This window comes from Podarcis vaucheri, assembly GCF_965113315.1.
Source record: "Podarcis vaucheri genome assembly, chromosome: 6".
Lineage (NCBI taxonomy): Eukaryota > Metazoa > Chordata > Lepidosauria > Squamata > Lacertidae > Podarcis > Podarcis vaucheri.
Genome location: NC_138764.1, coordinates 53744177 through 53763635, shown reverse-complemented (window position 1 = coordinate 53763635; position 19459 = coordinate 53744177). Strand labels below are relative to the sequence as shown.

Below are 19459 nucleotides of genomic sequence, written 5' to 3'. Positions count from 1 at the left end.
CGTGCTCCGGTGGCGTGGCAGCAGAAGGAGGCCCCATTAGCTAAAGTGGTGATTCAGGTTAAGAACAGTTTCATGTTAAGTACGGACCTCCAGAACGAATTAAGTACTTAACCCGAGGTACCACTGTATTGTAATTTATGGACCTAATAGTTATCTAAAGCCATTTGCACATGTTGCCATGCAACCAGTCCATGCAGAACGTAGGCACCCTATACAGTGGTGCCCCGCAAGACGAATGCCTCGCAAGACGAAAAACCCGCTAGACGAAAGGGTTTTGCGTTTTTTGAGTCGCTTCGCAAGACAAATTTCCCTATGGGCTTGCTTCGCAAGACGAAACGTCTTGCGAGTTCTTGCGAGTTTGTTTCCTTTTTCTTAAAGCCGCTAAGCCGTTAATAGCCGCTAAGCCGTTAATAGCTGCTAAGCCGCTAATAGCCGCTAAGCCGCTAATAGCCGTGCTTTGCAAGACGAAAAAACCACAAGATGAAGAGACTCGTGGAATGGATTAATTTCGTCTTGCGAGGCACCACTGTATATAGAAATGAGCAAACCAGTGATATTTTGGCGAGCAGGCTAGCACATGGGGCCCATTGCTTACATCATAGGAGCCAACACAACATAAAACACTGTTACTGTATGCAGGTTTTATTTTATTTGTTTTTTATCTTATATTTTGGAAATGTACACCCGGTTTTTTCCCCTTAATTTTTTTTGGGGACACTCCAAGAGAGTGGGGCGCTAAGTTATAGCTTGTGTAGCTTATATGTAAATCTGGCACTGCCCCCCAGGATATTCCAAGGGGGCCACAGGTGAAATTATATAAGTTATATAATTATAAAAATTTTAAATAAAACATGTTCTGTTCACAAACAAAATAGCTACCTTTCTACTGGTAGGGCAGGGGAGGAAAGAAATAAGGTTGGAAGGGGGCCACGGTCAGAAAAAGGTTGAGAAACACTGCCCTAGAGGGCAACCTTCCAGAGACAACATACCCAAGATAGGCTGGGGGAAGCAGTTGGGGAGCAGACAAAGCAAGGGATATGATTCCTGCCTTTTTTACAGTAGGTTGCACTCCAGCTATGCAAAACATCAAAAGTGTGTATACCCCACTCCCCCAACATCTCTCCAGTCTTTATCCAGGCATGCATGCAGACACATGCAGAAGTCACTGTCAAAGTTCAAGTACAGATGAGTGCCATGCAAGAGCACTTGAGGAGACTGCTGCTCAGTGCCAGTGAGGGGTGTGGCCTTGGGAGAGGGGTGTGGCCTAAGGAGGAGGTGAGTTCTGAGGTCTGGATAGAGAGGTCCCAGGGCTCAGCTCCCCATCCCCTCTTCACATAGTCCACAAGAATTGCCATGTGGTATGCTGTCTCCACAGAATCCTGGGGTACAAGCCGCTCATGTCCTTTCACTGCCTCTGGCAGAGCTAGTGGAGAAGCTGAAGGAAGGGTCCTTGTCTCCAGAAAGCGTCCTTTACATTTACATGGAAAAGGTGAGAAGAATGATATGTTGTGTTCTTCACCATCTTGATACTTTTAAAATTGTATTTGGCAGCATAGAAATATTTTCAGATAAATCAATACATAGTTTATTTAATAGGTCCCTCTAGGACAAAAATGCCCATATTCACAGTAGCCAAAATATTTGGACATAACCCTGCACTATGCAATCAGGATTATTTCAGCAATTTTGCACAAACTTGTTTTTCCTAATTTAGTTGAAATTCCCAACACCACCTCTTACAATTAGGAATACTTGTTTAGGTCTTGGGTGTCTCAGTCTACACTTTCAGGTCTAAAGCACAGTTTTGCCAGATCATGATCACTTACTCTCCCTCTCTGGATTTCCCACAGTTAAGATCCATTACTCTTCAGTAAGTTGGGGGTTGTGGGAGCAACAAGGGTATGATCAGGGCCAGTCCAAGACAGTTTGGTGCCTGAGGTTGAGGAAAGAATGGCACTTTCCTCTTCCCTCTCAAATTTCAAATACAGAAGCTAACTGGACCGGCAACTGAACCTTAGTTACACCACTCACGGGACAGCTTTCTCCACTATTCCTAAAGGCTGCAAGGTAGTTTAGAGTGAATGAGGCAGGCCACATGACATACCCACCTCTGTTTTGAATCCTTGGTGCCACTCCCCACCTTCTGGCATCTGCTGCCCAAGGCTGCTGCCTCACTCTGCCTAATGGTAGAGCTGGTCCTGTGTAGGATTCAGTATTTTAATATTAACTGTGTAGTAATCTGTTGTTGGATGCATTCTTGTAGAATCAGAGTATGCAGTAGCTCATTTGTAAGAATCTAAGTATTGCTTCTTCCACGCGAGTAAGATTTTGTGTGGCCACAGACACACTATGTCCCCAGCCCCACCAAAGGTATCTTGGTTGGAATGTCTGGCTTCCCCTGCACTCCTAGTTCTGCTTAGGGTTGACATAGCAGAGGAGTTCATTTGGATTTAGATATCTGAAGAATGCAAAACACTGTATCAAAGGGACACATATCTATTACTAATTCATTCTCCACCTTGTTTCCCTTGCTTTTCACTGAAAAGGCTTTAGCAGTTCACCAGGAGGTGAACTGCGTGCGCCATTTTATTCCAGAATGTGAGCAACATCTCCAGGAGCTGAAGAAACAGAAGGAAAGGGGCTTGCTGTATGGTGTGCCTGTCAGTATCAAGGACCACATTGCATATAAGGTGATTCCATTTCTCTGAGTCACAATGGTTATCTAGAGTTGGGTGCAGATGGACTACTAAACGCCTAGGGCAGCAAAGCTGGGATTCATATAAGAAAGCTTTGTAAGATTATGGTTAGAACTTCAAAACAGAGCACAACAAAAAACTGTTGACCGTCCAGCTATTTGATATTGCAGCATATACTGAGATGGCAGTGCAAAGTGTGCTATTATTAAGAATGCTTTCAAGTTTCACAGAATTCTTTTTAGAATACCTAGCAGAAAACGCCCGTAAGCAGGGTATGGTGTTGGATAGTTATCAAAATACAGAGCTAGTTCAGAGTTTTTTTTAGAACTGTTTCTCTAATAGTTTGAAAAACAGCCACAACGACCCAGGCATTTAACTAGCTCCTTTGCTTCTAGGGTCATTTATCAACATGTGGCCTTGTCCAGTCACTTGGTGCCTTGGCAGAAGAGGACAGTGTGCTGGTCGAGGTGTTAAAAAGACAGGGAGCAAATCCATTTGTAATCACCAATGTCCCACAATCCTTATTGAAGTAAGTTGCATATGCTTTTTTGTGTACTGGTGTAAGTCAACCTTGTGTACTGAATCAATTCACACTGACTTTTTAACAAAATGAAATCATACATGTAAAAGTTTTGCACTGACTCAAAATGTCAGATCCTGAGGCACATTATTCATCACCAGTGACGGGTATGAGATAGGTTGAAATGTACCACGAGAACACTGTGGGCACCCAGGTTGGCCGTTCAATTCCCTCCAAGAGTGATGGAACATCATTAACTCCCATTGTTCCCTAGAAAGTCCCAAAGTGCTGCCTGCTCTGGGTGGTGAGCAGCTGGAAGACTTCTGGAAATGGTAGCTGCTTAAAGGAGAAGGAGAGGATTAGCAAGCTGGAGGAAGTGTTGGACAATGCCAATGATTTGGTTTTGGCCACCAAGTGAAGTGTAACGTGACCATCTTTCCAGATGGCAAAGCTGTGTTTATTTTGTTCCTCCAGGAGTTTGCAGTCATCTTTGACGCAAAGAGTGTAGATAGTAACAATGCTTGGGGTTTTTTTAATTGGGTTGTTGTTTTTGTTTTGATTTTATGTACCGTATTTTTCACTCTATAACACGCACCCGGCCATAACACGCACATAGTTTTTAGAGGAGGAAAACCCGTAGGCATGCCACCCGAAGGCATTTCCTCCATAACACGCACAGACATTTCCCCTTACTTTCTAGGAGGAAAAAAGTGAGTGTTATGGTGCAAAAAATATGGTATTTGTTATTTTATGTGAACAGCCCTGAGACCTTCAGGTATAGGGCGGTATAAAATTAAATATATTAATTAATAATGAGGATGAGGATGATGATGATGTAAAACAAGGACAAGCCTTTGGCTCTGTATCTAGCATAGGTGAGAGGGATGTGCGTTGAAGGATCTTAAGATGCAGCAGAGCAACAGACATATTCAGATGAAACTGCATTGAGTGCTAGTCAGGTATCAGGTTGCACTGAGGCTTCTAGGGGAAAAAGACACATGGGTTGCATTTAACTAACTTTTACTCAGGGTAGACCCATTGAGATTACGTAATGACCATGACTAATTTAGGTTCCTTAATTTCCATGTGTCTCCTCTTCTCAGTAAAAGTTAGTTGAATACAACCTATAATGGCCATTTCACTATCTTTGCAAATACAGAAGTCTGCCGTTATTTGGATCTGTCAACCTTTTAGCACCTGGGTAACAGCCCTGATAGCCTATTTTGAATTGTAGCTCTACAATGGAATGCATTCTTGGAAATTCCAGGCTAAATTAGTATTATGAGTATTTTTGCTCTTTCGAATATGGTCAGTACCACAGTTCTGTTGCTTGGGCATTAAAAAAATTGCCTAAACTCAAGGGTGGTATATCCTATTTCGCCGTTTGAGGCTTCTGCGGCTCAAGGTGAGTGCCTCACCCTGCCTCATCAGTGGGCCTGGCCTGCCTAAACTTGTTGCCAAGATATGGCTGCTTGTACCTGTCCTCTGTTTTCAGCCCATTATAGTCTGGTTGATGGCACATGTCCAATACAGGGTGTTAGTATTTTGTATGCTACTTATCTGCAGTTCCATTGTGAGTTCAACAGGCATTTATTTTTAGCAAGTGCCATGATTGCCTTCTAACAAACAAATGGGTAACTGCTGTATTTCTACCGTCTTGTAGCTATGACTGCAGCAACTCTACTTTTGGCCAGACAGTGAATCCTCGTGATCATAAGAGAGGCCCTGGTGGATCATCTGGAGGGGAAGGTGCCCTAATAGCTGCAGGAGGGTCCATTCTGGGATTTGGATCAGATTTGGGTGGAAGTATCCGTCTACCCTCTAGCTTCTGTGGTCTTTGTGGGCTGAAGCCAACAGCAGGCAGGCTGAGGTATGTACTGATAATATCGTAGTAAATGAATGGCATTCGTTGCTACAAAGCATGAAAATTCTCTCTCATAATATAAATATTGGAGACTTCGTTGGGAAAGATGATGAATGACTTCCTGAGTAGCTCTCGAACTTCTTAGGGAAGTGATCTGCTTGATGGCACAGTTTAAAAATTGTGGTAAACCATAGTTAATATTTACTGTGAACTTGAAGATGGTTCAAGAGTTGGTGGAACTGGACCATGGCAGTTGCAATGATCTTCACTCGAAGATTGTTCTGACGCCACAACTCTTATACCATCAACTCAGTCTTTTGATTATGTGGTGCAGTCTTAATTGTAGATATGATCTGTGTTGCAAGATTGACATGGAAAGTTTTTGAGATTGCAAGATCCTTGCATCTTTCAGACCCCCACCTAAATGCAAAGCCTTTTCTGGCTACAAAACTCAAAGATCATAATCTCTGTTCTCATCCTGGTGCTCTGAGGGTCTAAGCAAATTGGCATGTGCAGCCTTATCTCCCAAGGAATGTGGATTTTCTTTAATCTAATGTTAAACAATCTCTTCTTTATCACTATTAGACATTGGAACTTGCTTTTCCTGATTCTGGTAACCTTGCAGAACCATCTTTCCAAAAAGTCACTCATCCTTCTCCCATTCCCACAAATTATATTGATTACATCAATAGCAGGACTAACAGTATACATGGCTATATTCACAAAATCTTTAGACAGTTTGCAACATAATATCTGACTTAATAAGGTGTGTTATGTCCAAACTGGGCGTTATAGGATTTTTCCTTCCAAACAAACTTTGATGTTAAGCTAAGGTGTGTTTTGGCTTACCTGTTGTGGTTTGTGTAAGCAAAACACATAATTATCCCTGATTCGGATGCCATGCTAAGCCAGGAATCCTGGTTAAGCATGGTTTAAAGCCACAAAATTACTCCCATTTCCATCTGGTGTGGTTTTAGCATAGCAAATGCATGTGAATATTATGCTGATTGCAATACTCATCAGACATGCCAGCCTCTCTCAAATCCCATAAATCCTTTCCCTTTTAAAAAATTTACTGTGCATAGTTCAGCTTATAGTATAATTGTTGTTGTTCATTATTATTAATCACCTTACACACAAGCATCTCAAGGTGATGCACAACTAAAAAAAGCTTAAAGCCAGTTAAAAGTGCAACAACAACAACCCAGCAGATATATTTAAAAACTAAACACACACCCAGGGCAGCACCCCATTTATGCAGCTGGGGAAGCTTGGCAAATGGACATTGATTTCGCCTTTCTGAGTGTGAACTAATTGACTCAGCAGCCTACATAAAGACAATTTTCCATTATTTGCATAAATTTGCTGCTAAGAAAACTTCTTCTGATAAATTATTGTGTATATCCTTTCTTTCAGAAGGAAGGGCAGGATATAAATTCAATTAATAATTGGGGAAATCTATCTGATTCAGTGATAGTGAACTGATTTCATTCCCCCCCCCCATTGAAGAGGTTAGGTTCTGTTTCATTATTATTCTTGTATCTTTTTTGTCACAACTAACCACAGAATAAAACCTCGGATGGTTTCATTAGGTCATGAGAGTTATTTATAGTCCAAAACATCTGGAAGGCACTAGCATGGGGACAGTTGGTTTATGGCATTGCTTTCATGTCTGGTAAATAGCACCTTTGGGCAAATAGCTGGGGGCAATTTTCGACAGGAAACCAAGGCAGGGCCTTGATACGGCTTAGGGCTCCACAAATGCTTTTCTTTCAACAAAAGTAGCCAGTCTGAGCAGGCATTGAACATAATGTGTTGTTTGGGTGGCCATCCTCCAAGAAGCTGGCAGTAGTTCTGGTGGCAGGAGAATTGTCCATGTATCAGATTTACTTTTTTACCAACTGCATGTTCTGCCATTTCTCTGTTCTACAGCAATTTAGGAGTAAGGGGCCCCATTGATGGAATACTCACAGGTAAAGGACCTCTTCCTTTTCTATCCAAATTCAGAAAGGTCTGAAGGATCACTTTTGATTGAATGCAAAAAGTGCATGTATGTGCTGTGGAAGGATGATTATTGGATGGGTGTGGTAGTTGAATGTGTAGTTGAAAGACACATTTTAACCACATTGGTGGGGTGAAGATATGATCCCCCCCCCAAAGTGATGAATATTGGGTAAAATTTAAACAATGTCTGGCCCAGGTATCATTCCAGCTTGAAACTTATATTGTTTTTGACTAGCAAGTTAAAAGCGGAACCTGCTCTCACTTTCTCCCCCCACCATACTTCAGTTGGGTTCTTCACCCATTTATTTGGTGCAGTTGTATGTTCACTCATTCATTCACCCTTTGCCTTTAAAAAATGCAAACTTAAAAAAAAAAAGGTTAGGGATTAGAATGCACTTCTGTCGTTCTGTTAGATGGTCATCATTCCATATCTGACAACCCCATATCCTATGGGTTGTGCATGATGTGCAACCATGTTCACCTTCTCTTTTCAATTGAAGTTCCAGGAACAGTGGGCCCAATGGCAAGGGATGTGGAAAGTCTAGCTCTGTGCATGAAGGCTCTCTTATGTGATGACATGTTCCAGCTGGACCCCTTCGTCCCGCCTGTGTTTTTCAATGAAGAGGTACATAAAAGATTACATTGTGCACTGTTCAGTGTGTGGGAATGTTTCAGGTGATATTTTAGAGAACCACATTTCTCCTGTAGCTGTAGACACTGCTCCTAAATTTGGTAGCCATTGCCAGAGTCATTGCAGAGAGTGCCTATGCTGCCTTAGGAACTGTCTCCCCCTTTCCCTACTATTAATTTTACTCATTCTGCATTAACTTGATTCCCCACTTTCCTCTTTTGCTCCAAAACTTCTCCATACACTGAAAGTAAACAGCTCTGTAATATAGCATTATTATCCTGCTCTTTCATACATTGAACAAATAATGGAGCTTTGCCCATGAGTGTTAAGCAAGCCCAAGCAATTTTATATAACAACTTTCAATTTAAAGGATATGCTCTGCTTTAAATTTCAGTTCCTGATAACAATTAAGGGTTTGGTTTTTGTGTCCTTGAACTCTGAGAATACTTACTGCTTCTTGGGATAAAGCATAGAGAGAGGTGTGTGAGTGTTTGTAGAAACTACTCTACTGTGTACGGACATTGCTGTTCACATTAGTTGCTCATCCCACTTTTGACTCTGGCTCTGTACACCATTGGTATGTGGCCCTCAGAAGATTTCCCAGAAGGAAATGTGACATTAGGATGAAAAGGGTTCCCCATCCCTGGGCTGAAAAATGGTGATTAGCCCATGATAACCCAATAAGCTTCATGGCGTCATGACTATTCTGAACCTCCCCAATCCCAAACCAATGCTCTACTCTAGTGCTCTAGTTTAACTGTTTATGTGACTGCTGGTTTTGGTAGCAGCTCTGTGATCTTTGAGATATCTAGTTCAATGCACAGTACGAAAGCAATTCCCCCCTCCCACCAATTCTGATTTCCACAAATTGATTCCAAATCTATCCATCCATTGATGAAGGTTCTCTCTCTTCTCTCCTAGGTATACTCTAGTTTCACGCCACTTCGGATTGGCTATTATGACACTGATGGCTATTTTTTGCTCCCTCCCTGTATGAGGCGCGCTGTGCATGAAACCAAGAAGCTTCTCCAAGAAGCTGGCCACACGGTGTGTAGCTTTGGCACTGTTGCCCTTTGCATTTATCTGTGTAGCTAAGTACAAAGAAACTTAATTGTAAGATGGTTGGCTCTACTTACACAGTACATTCAGTCCAGTTCCAGAAGCAGTCTACAAAGGGCTGTTGTTAAGCAGAGGCATAGGAAGGCCAGGTGGTACCCAGTGCGAAAAATTTCTTGTCACCCCCCCACATTGATATTTTTTTTGCCTGCAAAAATGGTTTTACAATATTTCATATTTTCTTACAAAGGAATGTGGATTCTGAGCCTCTGATAAGAAGTAGGCGACTATGGACAGATACTTAAATCTACAGGATGGATTGTGTTTTGGAAAACGGCCAAATAAACAGCTATTTTCATGGAGGAGGATCAAGATATTAACTGATATGCATGAAATTTCATATGTAGCTATATAATTCCTAGTGTAGTAAGATAAGTCCTTTGGAGCAGGCATTTTCCCCAAAAAGTTTTTTATGAACCACCTTACTAGGGTAGTAATTGTTCCTTGATAATTTATCACCCCCCTCCATGATGGCACCTGGGGTGACCCACTCCCCTTTCCTACGCCCCTGTTGTTAAGTGCTGAGGACAAAATGCTCAGCCTGCAGAATACATTTTTATTGGAAGCTGGAACTCTGGAAAAATCTAAAAAAGGTCTTTGTCAGCTTCACGGTGCCTTCCATTTTGGGGTAAATAGCAGTTTCAGAGGTAATTAATTCCTTCCTGGCTCTCTACAGTACCAGTCCTAACTACACACATACTTGGATAGCTAATTGAGAAAGAGTGACCAAAAGAAATAAAAGACATTTAATGTAAATGCATTGTCACCCTAAGGAATGAATTCAGTTTGCATGTATTTATAGGTGGACTTAGCTAATTCTGTAGCAATGCATGAACTGAAACACAGCCATCCTTGAAATTTGCACTTCTCTGAATCTTGCAGTGCGGTCCTCCAACCAAGTCATCATCCTGTTCTCACGGGGCTAACCAGTTGCTTATAGGAAGCCCACATGCAGGATCCAAACACAAGAACACCCTCCCCACTTGCAACTCCCAGAAACCAGTATTCAGAAGCACACTGCTTCGACAGTGGAGGGAGGACATAGGGAGAATTCGTGGCTGGTTGCCATTCATAGCCTTATTATCCATGAATCTGTCTAATCCAAGATGGTGGCCAATGCTGCCTCCTGTGGAAGAGAATTCCATAGTTTAAATATGCCCTGTGCGAATAAGTACTTTCATTTGTCCGTCCTGACTCTTCCAACATTCAGCTTCATTGGACACACATGGGTTCTAGATTTAGGAGAGAGGAAGAAACACTTTTCTCTACCACTTTCTTCACACCATGCATAGTCTTCTACTGCTCTATCATGCCGCCCCCTTAGTGGCAGGGGAAGGTGGTGGAGGTGGACTGCACACTACAAATTTGGCTCATAGGCTCCTGTATCTTGTATGTCTTGGGAAGAAAAGATGTTCTGTGCATGTGTCTGCATTCCGAGCAGACAAGCAGCAGATGGGGAAAGAATTAATCTTGACCTCTGTCTGGAGCAGAAAGTTGGGATGTGCTTGTGAAAGACTTTGAGTCAATGAATTGGCACCTGATACTTGCTCAGTGACCAACCCTTTTCTTGCAGCTCGTTCCCTTCACCCCACCTTCAGTGGACTATGCCATAGATGAACTTTACATCAAAGGCCTTTTTGCTGATGGAGGTTCAACTCTGTTGGCTATGTTGTAAGTAACCGTGACTCTTAAAAGGCACTACAAGAGAAGAGCAAAGAGGAGGACAAGAACCCTAATCAAATAATGCTGTCCAGGTATTCAAAGCATGGCTGGTTCAAGACATTTTGCTGCCTGAGGGAGGAGCAGCCAATGATGTCACTTCCTGCCACATAGTACGTCTCAACCTTCAGAGTCAAACTCTGAAGGAGTCAAATTAGTTCACTGTTCAACAGTACTGTGGAAAGGGACTTGCCAATTAATACTGCATTCTTAGCATGGGGAACTTCCTTGAAATATCCTGTCAGATCAGATGAAAGGGTCATTGAGCCCAGCATTCTGTTTTCATAGGAACCAGCCAAATGCCTCTGGGTAGCCCAAATGAAGAACATGAGGGTGATATCCCACTTCCACTGTTCCTCAGCAAGTTGTATTTTGTCTCTGAATGTGGAAGTTGCCTTTAACCATCTGGACTAGTAGCAACTTGATAGTCCAGTCCTCCATGAATCTGTTTAATCTCCCTTTAAAGCCATCTAACTGAATGGCTGTAGTCACCACATCCCAGGAAAGCAAATTTTGTATGTTAATCAAACAGCTATCTGACTTTTAGAAGACATATGAAGGCAGCCCTGTTTAGGGAAGTTTTTAATGTTTGATGCTTTATCGTGTTTTTAACATTTTGTTGGGAGGTGTCCAGAGTGGGCAGGGTATAAATATATCATCATCATCATCATCATCATCATCATCATGCTGCAGTATATTTTTGTGAGAAATCAATGTTTTCTGGATTGCCCTATCTCACCTTCTTCCTCTGTTGCCTTCCAGTGAAAGAGATATAGTAGACCCATGCTTAAAACCCCAAGTGGCTCATCTTAGAATCCCAAAATTGGTGAGGAAAGTTTTGGCCAAGTTTGTCAAGCCCTGGGTGAGTCTTGGACCTCTTTAGGTTTCATTTATATTACTAATCTTGTGCTGCTGCTGCTGCTCCAGAGAGAAGTTTAAGAACAACATTTTTGAACAATGTTCTTATTATAAAATGTTGTGTGTAAAATGAGAAATGAGCTACAATGGGTGTGTCATTTATGTGCATTTTTTCCACTAGAGGTATCACAGAAGCTATTTAAAGTTGATGTATTCTGAGATATTGTAGGGCCCGACCATTTTACTTAGATTGGGAGTGGGGAAACTTTAGCCTACCAGTTGTTGCTGACCTACAATTCCCATCACCCTTAGCAACCATGGTCAATAGCTAGGAATGATGGGAGTTGTGGTTCAGCAACATCTGGAGGCCAAAAGCCTGGTTCAGGAGGTTATTCACTTTTAGGTGGTTATTTACTTTTGTAAATAAATTTTGTATTAATAATTAAATTATTATTATGAACAAATAATTAATTTCTTCCATTATTATCTGGAACAATCATCGTGCCAACTCTTATCACTGTAGTTAAGGACATGGTGATATTGAGGGGTGGGAAATATTGTAAAACCAGAGGGACAGAGGTTCTGATGGTAGGCACAAGTAAAGAAAGATAGCAGATTTGTCAATCTAGTACACAGGATGAATGAAGAATTTAGCAGCTGGGACAGATATAAGAATAGCAGATCTACCAAGTAACTGGCTGTTAAGACTCTATTCCAACTGCAGTTTTGAAATGAAGGGAAGTCCAGGTGGACACCTGGTTTGTTCATCCCAGCCCAGATACCACTAGTTCTGTCCTCCATCATGCTTAGTTTAGGAGGTGGTAGACCTGCTGTTGGAGCCAGATAGCCTATAGAAATCTGTAGCGCTGGTAGACAGGACTGCAATGGCCCATGAGCAAGAGTAACCTCTGGCTAGTATATATGCATATAGTAAAGTTGATCCAGAAAGAAAGATTTATAATGTCATCAGTTTCCAAGATTAGAGATATTACTTTTGGGATCCCCCCCAAACAATATATATATATGAAGGGGGAAAATCTACTAGTCCTAATGGATCCAGTTTTGTTTACATTCTAGTTTCCAAGACTGGCCAGCCATCTCAATGCACTGTGTGGAGTAAGGTAAGAGATGCAATAGATTCTGACAAACATACATAAATGAGGCCTGCACAAGATGTAAGGGATGGTGCCTAACATGAGATGGGTGACGGGGAGGTTCCTTCTGTTCCTGCTGCTGTAGTTAACTCAAAGTCTTATCAGTATTGTTCAACCTTGAGCTAGTATGACTTCAGATTCAGCAGCACTTGCTTGTGGTACTCCAGGAATGAACATTGCCAGATAACACTGTGAAAATCAGGAACCCTTTGGAGTTGGATGTGAGGTCTGAAAATAAAAGGCATTCATTATGTTAAATAGAACTTTGATGCTCTAGAATGTGGGATAGTGATAATCTGTACAATAAGGATGCCTTGGCCAGCCTCAAGCTTGTCTTGTCTTAGGTACTTATGATCTTGCAGTGACAGTCTTCTGTCATTTTAATATTATCAGCTGTTTATTATGTCTTGCATGTTTCAGGTCTGTGAATTGCCTGTGGGAGCTGAATGACAAAGTGATGGTAACATTTTTTGTGTGTGGTGGTGGTGGTGGTGGTGGGGAGGACAAATAAAAAGCAAAGCTTAATCTGGGCTGAGAAATCAGTTTTAATACAGAAACTGTTCTATATGAATTTCACTCCAAGGGTTGCAACCAGTTTTAAGAGTAGTGCCCACATCTCTGTGAATATATTATTGCATGCCACCCCAATCTTAATGCAGTTCAAGATTCCAGGGGCTCCAGGTGTGCTTACCCAGGGTTTGTGTTTCCTTTAGGAATGAGGCACAGTGGAGGCGGGGGTGTCTTTATGATATATGGTTTAGTTACACATATATACAACTTGAGCCTGCAATAGAGGGTTCACAGCACTAACACCCCAAAGGGCCTCTCATAGCTGCAGCCTTGGATTCAAACAGAAATCAGCCTTCAGCTTGCTGCCTTTTCCAGCCTGCAACCTTTCTTCCCCTAGGTCACATCATAACCAACCCTAAAGCTCTACTTCAGACACTGGCTTTGTCTTCTGACACTGAGTTGAGGAAGGGGTCCCACACATTTGCCATCTGGCAAGCCGGTCCTCTCAATCCTCCAGAGAAGGTGGCACCTCTGTGTTCTTCTTATATGTTGTTGTAATTAACAATTGCAACACTTTGGAGATACTCTGGCTTTCTGAGAGACTGTTTTGAGCTACATGTTTTTAATGTTTAACAGACAATTGTATTTTAATATTTTGTTGGAAGCTGCCCAGAGTGGCTGAGGAAACCCAGCCAGATGGGCGGGGTATAAATAAACTACTACTACTACTACTACTACTACTACTACTACTACAGATCTATCTATACACATCTTTACAAATCAATTTGTTACAAGCCAATCACACTGGTAGTATTTTGCATCTGCTTCAACCCAATTTGGACAGGATGCAAATCGGGCCAGATATGTTCAGAATTCAGTCAAATCTAGTTCACAGCCCTACATACTAGTTTTGTCATCTAATCAGGGTTTAAATTTGCACTTTAGCAACCCAGCGGGTTGGGGAGGGAGTATGACCTGTAAAATTTTAAATGACCAAGGCCCAAGGTACCTGAGAGACTCTTACAGACACCTCCCTCTTACAGCTGCACCCAAACTAATTCACTTTCAATAGAGATATTGTATGCAGCTTAATGGATATATCTATGCATTGGAGAAATGTCGCTTGAAATAAGGTGGATTATGCTGGCAGTATTGTTCTCAACAGATAACAACCCCTGCAGTTTCCAGACTCTTTCTAACTGCTCACCTAAACTCTAACATGCTCTTGCACTGCACATTCAGGCTTATCGTAAAAAGTTTGTTGACCAGTGGAAGAAAAGCAAGCTTGATGTTGTCCTCTGTCCAGTTCTGGGACCTGCCTTTAATCTTAGATATCCCTCAAAACTATTGGGTAAGCCTCATTATTCACAGAGTATGTATATTTCTATCACTTAAAAAAAAAATGATGAAGATTATTGAGTATCTGTTAAGAATTAGGACAGTTCTGAAATAGGACTGGACTTGCAGTAAGGCCCAGAATCTGTTTTTGCCATTCTCCATTATAAGCAACCTGTCACCACTTCAGGCTGTAGGCTGGGGATAGTTTTCTCTCTGTGTATGTGCTGTTACTTCTTGGATTCCATCAGACTGCTTCTTCTGCGCATTCTCTTTCCCCAGCTGCCATCTCGTATACCATGCTGTACAATCTTTTGAACTTTCCTGCTGGAGTTGTGCCAGTCACGACCGTGACAGAGGCTGATGAAGAGGAGCTGGGGCAGCACCAAGGACACTTTGGTGACTCCTGGGATAAGAGACTGAAAGAGGTCTGTCTGGATTTAAGCGGTTCAAGTACATTGACTACTTCTTGGCTATGGACTGATATATATATTATTTTGAAGCTGATGAATTGTAAATTTTGGATGACATTCTACTACTAATAAAAACACATTTACTATATTCATTAGCCACATGTTGCGGCTGTATTTGAGGAGATTATTCTGTATTGCAACACAGGGGTTTGGATTTAAGCGATGTCTGAGCTTCAGTGGCTTTCAAAACTTGGATTTTTATGTCAAATTGTATGATCCCACAATGTGGCATTTGATTTCAGAATCGAACTTTGACATCAACACCTGAAATTGTCTATTGCATAAATCAGTTAGGATGATATAACATATAAATTTACTAAATTAATACTATTGCAAATCATCTATCAAAACTGTCCAATACTAACTGCTATAAGGGCATGAATGATGCAATGCCATCATCACGTTCAGCTTCTTCATATCCCTCATAAGTAACATCCAATGATGTGGAATGGAAATGGAGAAACACTGAGCATGATGATGACATGCCCCACATATGCTGCAACTAAACAGTTACAGGAGATGTGGATTTGGTGTGGCCATGCATTTAAGGTAATGTTGTTTGGACCTCAGTTGTTAAATGGTGACTGTTACATGTCGCTTTGAAATACTGTCTAGTGTTGCATGTCACCTGTGAAATACTGCCACATGTTTATTACTACTGCACAATCACTGGGTGTCAGATGATGATGCCAAACAGCAAATGTATATACCCAGAAGATATTTGGAGAAGGAACAATTGCAAAAAGACATTCATTATACAGTCGTACCTTGGAAGTTGAACAGAATCCGTTCTGGAAGTCCGTTTGACTTCCAAAATGTTTGACTTCCAAAGCATGGCTTCCGATTGGCTGCAGGAAGCTCCTGCAGCCAACTGGAAGCTGCAGAAGCCCCAGTGGACATTCAGCTTCCAAAAGAACATTCAAAAACCAGAACAATCACTTCTGGTTTTTGATTGTTTGGGAGCCAGAATGTTCGACTCCCAAGGTGTTCAGGAGCCGAGGTACGACTGTATAATGTTTTGATGCAAAATTGTTTCAGCTTTAGGTGAAATACTGTGCATGAGAAATAGAGAACCATAGCAACATCTCTCTGATCCCAACTGACTGCTTCTGTCCTCTTTCTTTAAGGAAGGAAGAGTTTATGACAGGAGACTTGAGACAAGAGTTGCAGACAACAGCGGCAACATTCAGGACTGTGTTCGTTTTGTAACAGCAAGGGGGTCAAATAACAACATTTTAAGGCAAATAATGCAATCCTTAAAACTTGTTCATTGCATATTAAGTGACCAACAGGGCACAAATGGTTGTCTGAATCCATCTTCAAGCAAAAGAAAGGGGATAGCAGCGAATTATTTGGTGAATTATTTGGCTACAGTTCAATGTCAGAGTGCAGTCCTGATGTTCCCTGTCCATGCAGGCACACAATAGCAGCTTTTAAAAAATGTCTTTTGGCCAATAGCCCCCAAGGCAGCAGAGAGATAGATAGAGATAGAGATAGAGATAGAGATAGAGATAGAGATAGAGATAGAGATAGAGATAGAGATAGAGATAGAGATAGAGATGATAGAGATAGAGATAGAGAGAGAGAGAGAGAGAGAGAGAGAGAGAGATCAGGAGTCTACCCTTTGATAGATAGGCAAAGCTTGATGATTGACCTCAGTTTGTCTTCAGAGGGTGAAGTCTGTGACCGTAAGTTTTCTGCCTTATTATGCATGCTTACTTGGAAGTAAGCCCTTCTGAAGTCAGTGGGATTTATTTCAGAAGAAAGAGGCACAGGATCAGGGTGCATCACTCTAGAAAGTTTGAGACCCAGAGCGTAAGCATTCCCAGTAACTCTGCTCTTTGAACATCTCTTGCAGGCTGTGAAAGGTGCTGTGGGGCTCCCTGTGGCAGTTCAGTGTGTGGCATTACCATGGCAGGATGAATTATGCCTTCGTTTCATGAGAGAGGTGGAGATGCTGTCCCACCAAAGGAGACTGGAGAAAGCCATTTGAGCCTAACAGAGATCATTAGCCTCTAAAGAAGGTAGTTGTCTCGGGGAAGCAATCTTGACTATCAAGAAAACATACATTTGGTTCCAGCATATCCTTTGAATTACATTTTTTTCCTGACCTTCTGCAACTGACTGAAGAGGGATCAGTAGTAGGCTGATTTGATTAGCTGCATACTGCTTTTGTATTCTATTCATTCACAGGGTATAAGTTTATCCAGTATCTAATATTATTTCCCATCTCTTTTTACCATCACCTTCTCTCTACAAATGAACACAGGAAGTCGCCTTATACTGGGTCAAATCATCAGTCCATATAGCTCAGTATTGTCTACAGCAGGGGTTCTCAACCTTTAAGAGAATGAGGACTCCTTTCAAACCTCAATTTTTTGTGCCCTCTCCCATGCTAATTGTTGTAATGTTAGGCTCCATTAATTGAGAAAATACAGAAAACTGTTATGAAGTCAGTACACAAGAATGTTTTTAAATGAATTCACTTTTTATTCATTGCAACAATAAATATATACTTTTGAAAAATAGTAATGCTGGGACACTGTTTATTCAGTGTTTTAATAATTTATAAATCAATACCATGGTTTCTATTGTTGTTCAGTCATTCTACAAACTGGCTGGGATTTGAACAGGCTAGTTCCTCCCTCCTTCCCTTCACATTTCCTTTTTCTGGCTTTCTCTCTCTCTCTCTTCTTCAACTGTTGCTGAACTGCTCTCAACATTTCATGGCACATGCAGGCCACTGAGCATGCTCAGTTCTCATTGACCTGTTGCCACCCTCCCCTCTTTTCTTTTTAAAAATTCAAAGTCAACATTTTTCTACATACGTGAGGAGACCTCTTCTACAGGTGCCCCTCTTTTTTATTCCCATCAAGTAGAAGGAACAATGACATAGAACTAGAGTACTAAGTGTATAAAATGCTCTGCAAACTTTGTGTGTTGCCTTCACAACAATCCTGTGTGGTGAATCAGTTTTATTTCCATTTTAGAAATGGCAAAGTAACACTACAAGATTGTAACTTGCACCTAAGGCTGCAGCAGAGGTTCGAGTGGAATCCCAAGTCTTCAAGATTTTAAGGTGCTTCTTAGATGCCTTCCAAGTATTTAGAGCAGTGCTTGGGCCAAATTGCCACCTGCTCTCTAGGATGTGAATTATCCAGCTTCCTATGAAATAACACAACAATCTCGCTTGCAGCTATGACAGCTTTATTTTCTTGAAGGAGGTTTGGCCTGCATAGATTGAATGAAAAATTGTCAAAAGTCAGAGAAGGGGTTTTCTTATGCAAGGGGGGGCATTTATTGAGCACATAAGATGGTAGTTTACAGTGGTACCTCAGGTTACATACACTTCAGGTTACATACACTTCAGGTTACAGGCTCTGCTAACCCAGAAATAGTACCTTGGGTTAAGAACTTTGCTTCAGGATGAGAACAGAAATCGTGCTCCGGTGGCACGGCAGCAGGAGGAGGCCCCATTAGCTAAAGTGGTGCTTCAGGTTAAAAACAGTTTTAGGTTAAGAACAGACCTCCAGAATGAATTAAGTACTTAGCCCGAGGTAACACTGTATTAAGAATGCAGTTGCTGAACCATTCCGCTCCACTACTTCTCCTGCCATCATATATTATATACCACTGGCTCCACCCCTGAGATTACACAACTTTCCTCACTGCTTGCCATCCACATATTAAACTTGGATGCTTGCAGGGAGAAAGCCTATGCATGTAGACCTTTCAGGAATAGAACACTTGATTTATCTGGGTCCCAGGTCCAGGGGAAGCCTACATTCCTTGGCTTTCCCTCTGCTGGTGTCCATGCCTAATATGTGAGCAGTAGTGTCAAAGGAAGCCACGTAACCGTGGGGACCTATTGCACCTTGGTCACAGAGACTTCTCTTCACATGTGTAACAAGTGAAAGGGACTATCCATTGAGAGAGCACAGTGACACTCAGCACATTTTGCTGGTGATTGTCAGTCAACACTGACCAGAACAAAAGCGAGGATTAAAAATAGCAATGGGCAGTTTGGGGAGTGTGCCTGGGAGAACAATTGTCCAGAAAGATCAGAATCAGTAGGGATTTCTTACAGTGTTTGTCAACATTTTAGGGACCCATTCTTGGTGTCATATACAATGTGATAAACAAGTGAATAGACTGATTTACAGTTCCTAAGCTTCCATTTTGTGGTTATGTGAGAACACATGAAGTGGTCTGCCTTGCTCGCCCCCATTTGAAGATCAGCCGCTGATTCGTTGAGTTAGGCTTCTGTGCAGCTTTGCATTTAATGTGAATGTTAAAGAGTGAGAGTTGGGGTGTGTGTGTTTAAGTGGCTAAGAAACACATTTTGGACGTTGTTTTACACAGCTGAATGCCGATAACTCTATTGGCAATTGTGAGTGATTACTGCATTATCTGCACTCAGAGAAAGTTATTGTTTTGAATGCAGAGAGAATTAATGATACATAAAACTATGTTATTATTGGCTGCATTCATCAGCAGAAATGCTCTGCCCAGCACCACTGCACTGTGATTACTCCTGCTTTCTCCTTCCAAAGAGAGCAAGAGATAGGGGCGGAGATGG

At 41.7% G+C, this 19459-nt stretch overlaps 1 protein-coding gene across 1 annotated transcript in view; it reads left to right on the top strand.

The window, feature by feature from the left end:
- Positions 1-17408, top strand: part of LOC309534724 (uncharacterized protein) — a 51726-nt gene extending 34318 nt beyond the window's left edge. Inside the window, exons 18-31 of the mRNA XM_082227033.1 lie at positions 1376-1489; positions 2547-2690; positions 3092-3225; positions 4880-5086; positions 7013-7053; positions 7585-7709; positions 8637-8762; positions 10405-10502; positions 11313-11412; positions 12486-12529; positions 12983-13022; positions 14315-14423; positions 14690-14835; positions 16739-17408. Coding sequence (XP_082083159.1) covers positions 1376-1489; positions 2547-2690; positions 3092-3225; positions 4880-5086; positions 7013-7053; positions 7585-7709; positions 8637-8762; positions 10405-10502; positions 11313-11412; positions 12486-12529; positions 12983-13022; positions 14315-14423; positions 14690-14835; positions 16739-16873 — 1563 coding nt within the window. The 3' untranslated portion in view covers positions 16874-17408. The remainder of the gene's footprint in view (positions 1-1375; positions 1490-2546; positions 2691-3091; positions 3226-4879; positions 5087-7012; positions 7054-7584; positions 7710-8636; positions 8763-10404; positions 10503-11312; positions 11413-12485; positions 12530-12982; positions 13023-14314; positions 14424-14689; positions 14836-16738) is intronic.
- Positions 17409-19459: the final 2051 nt, after the last annotated feature.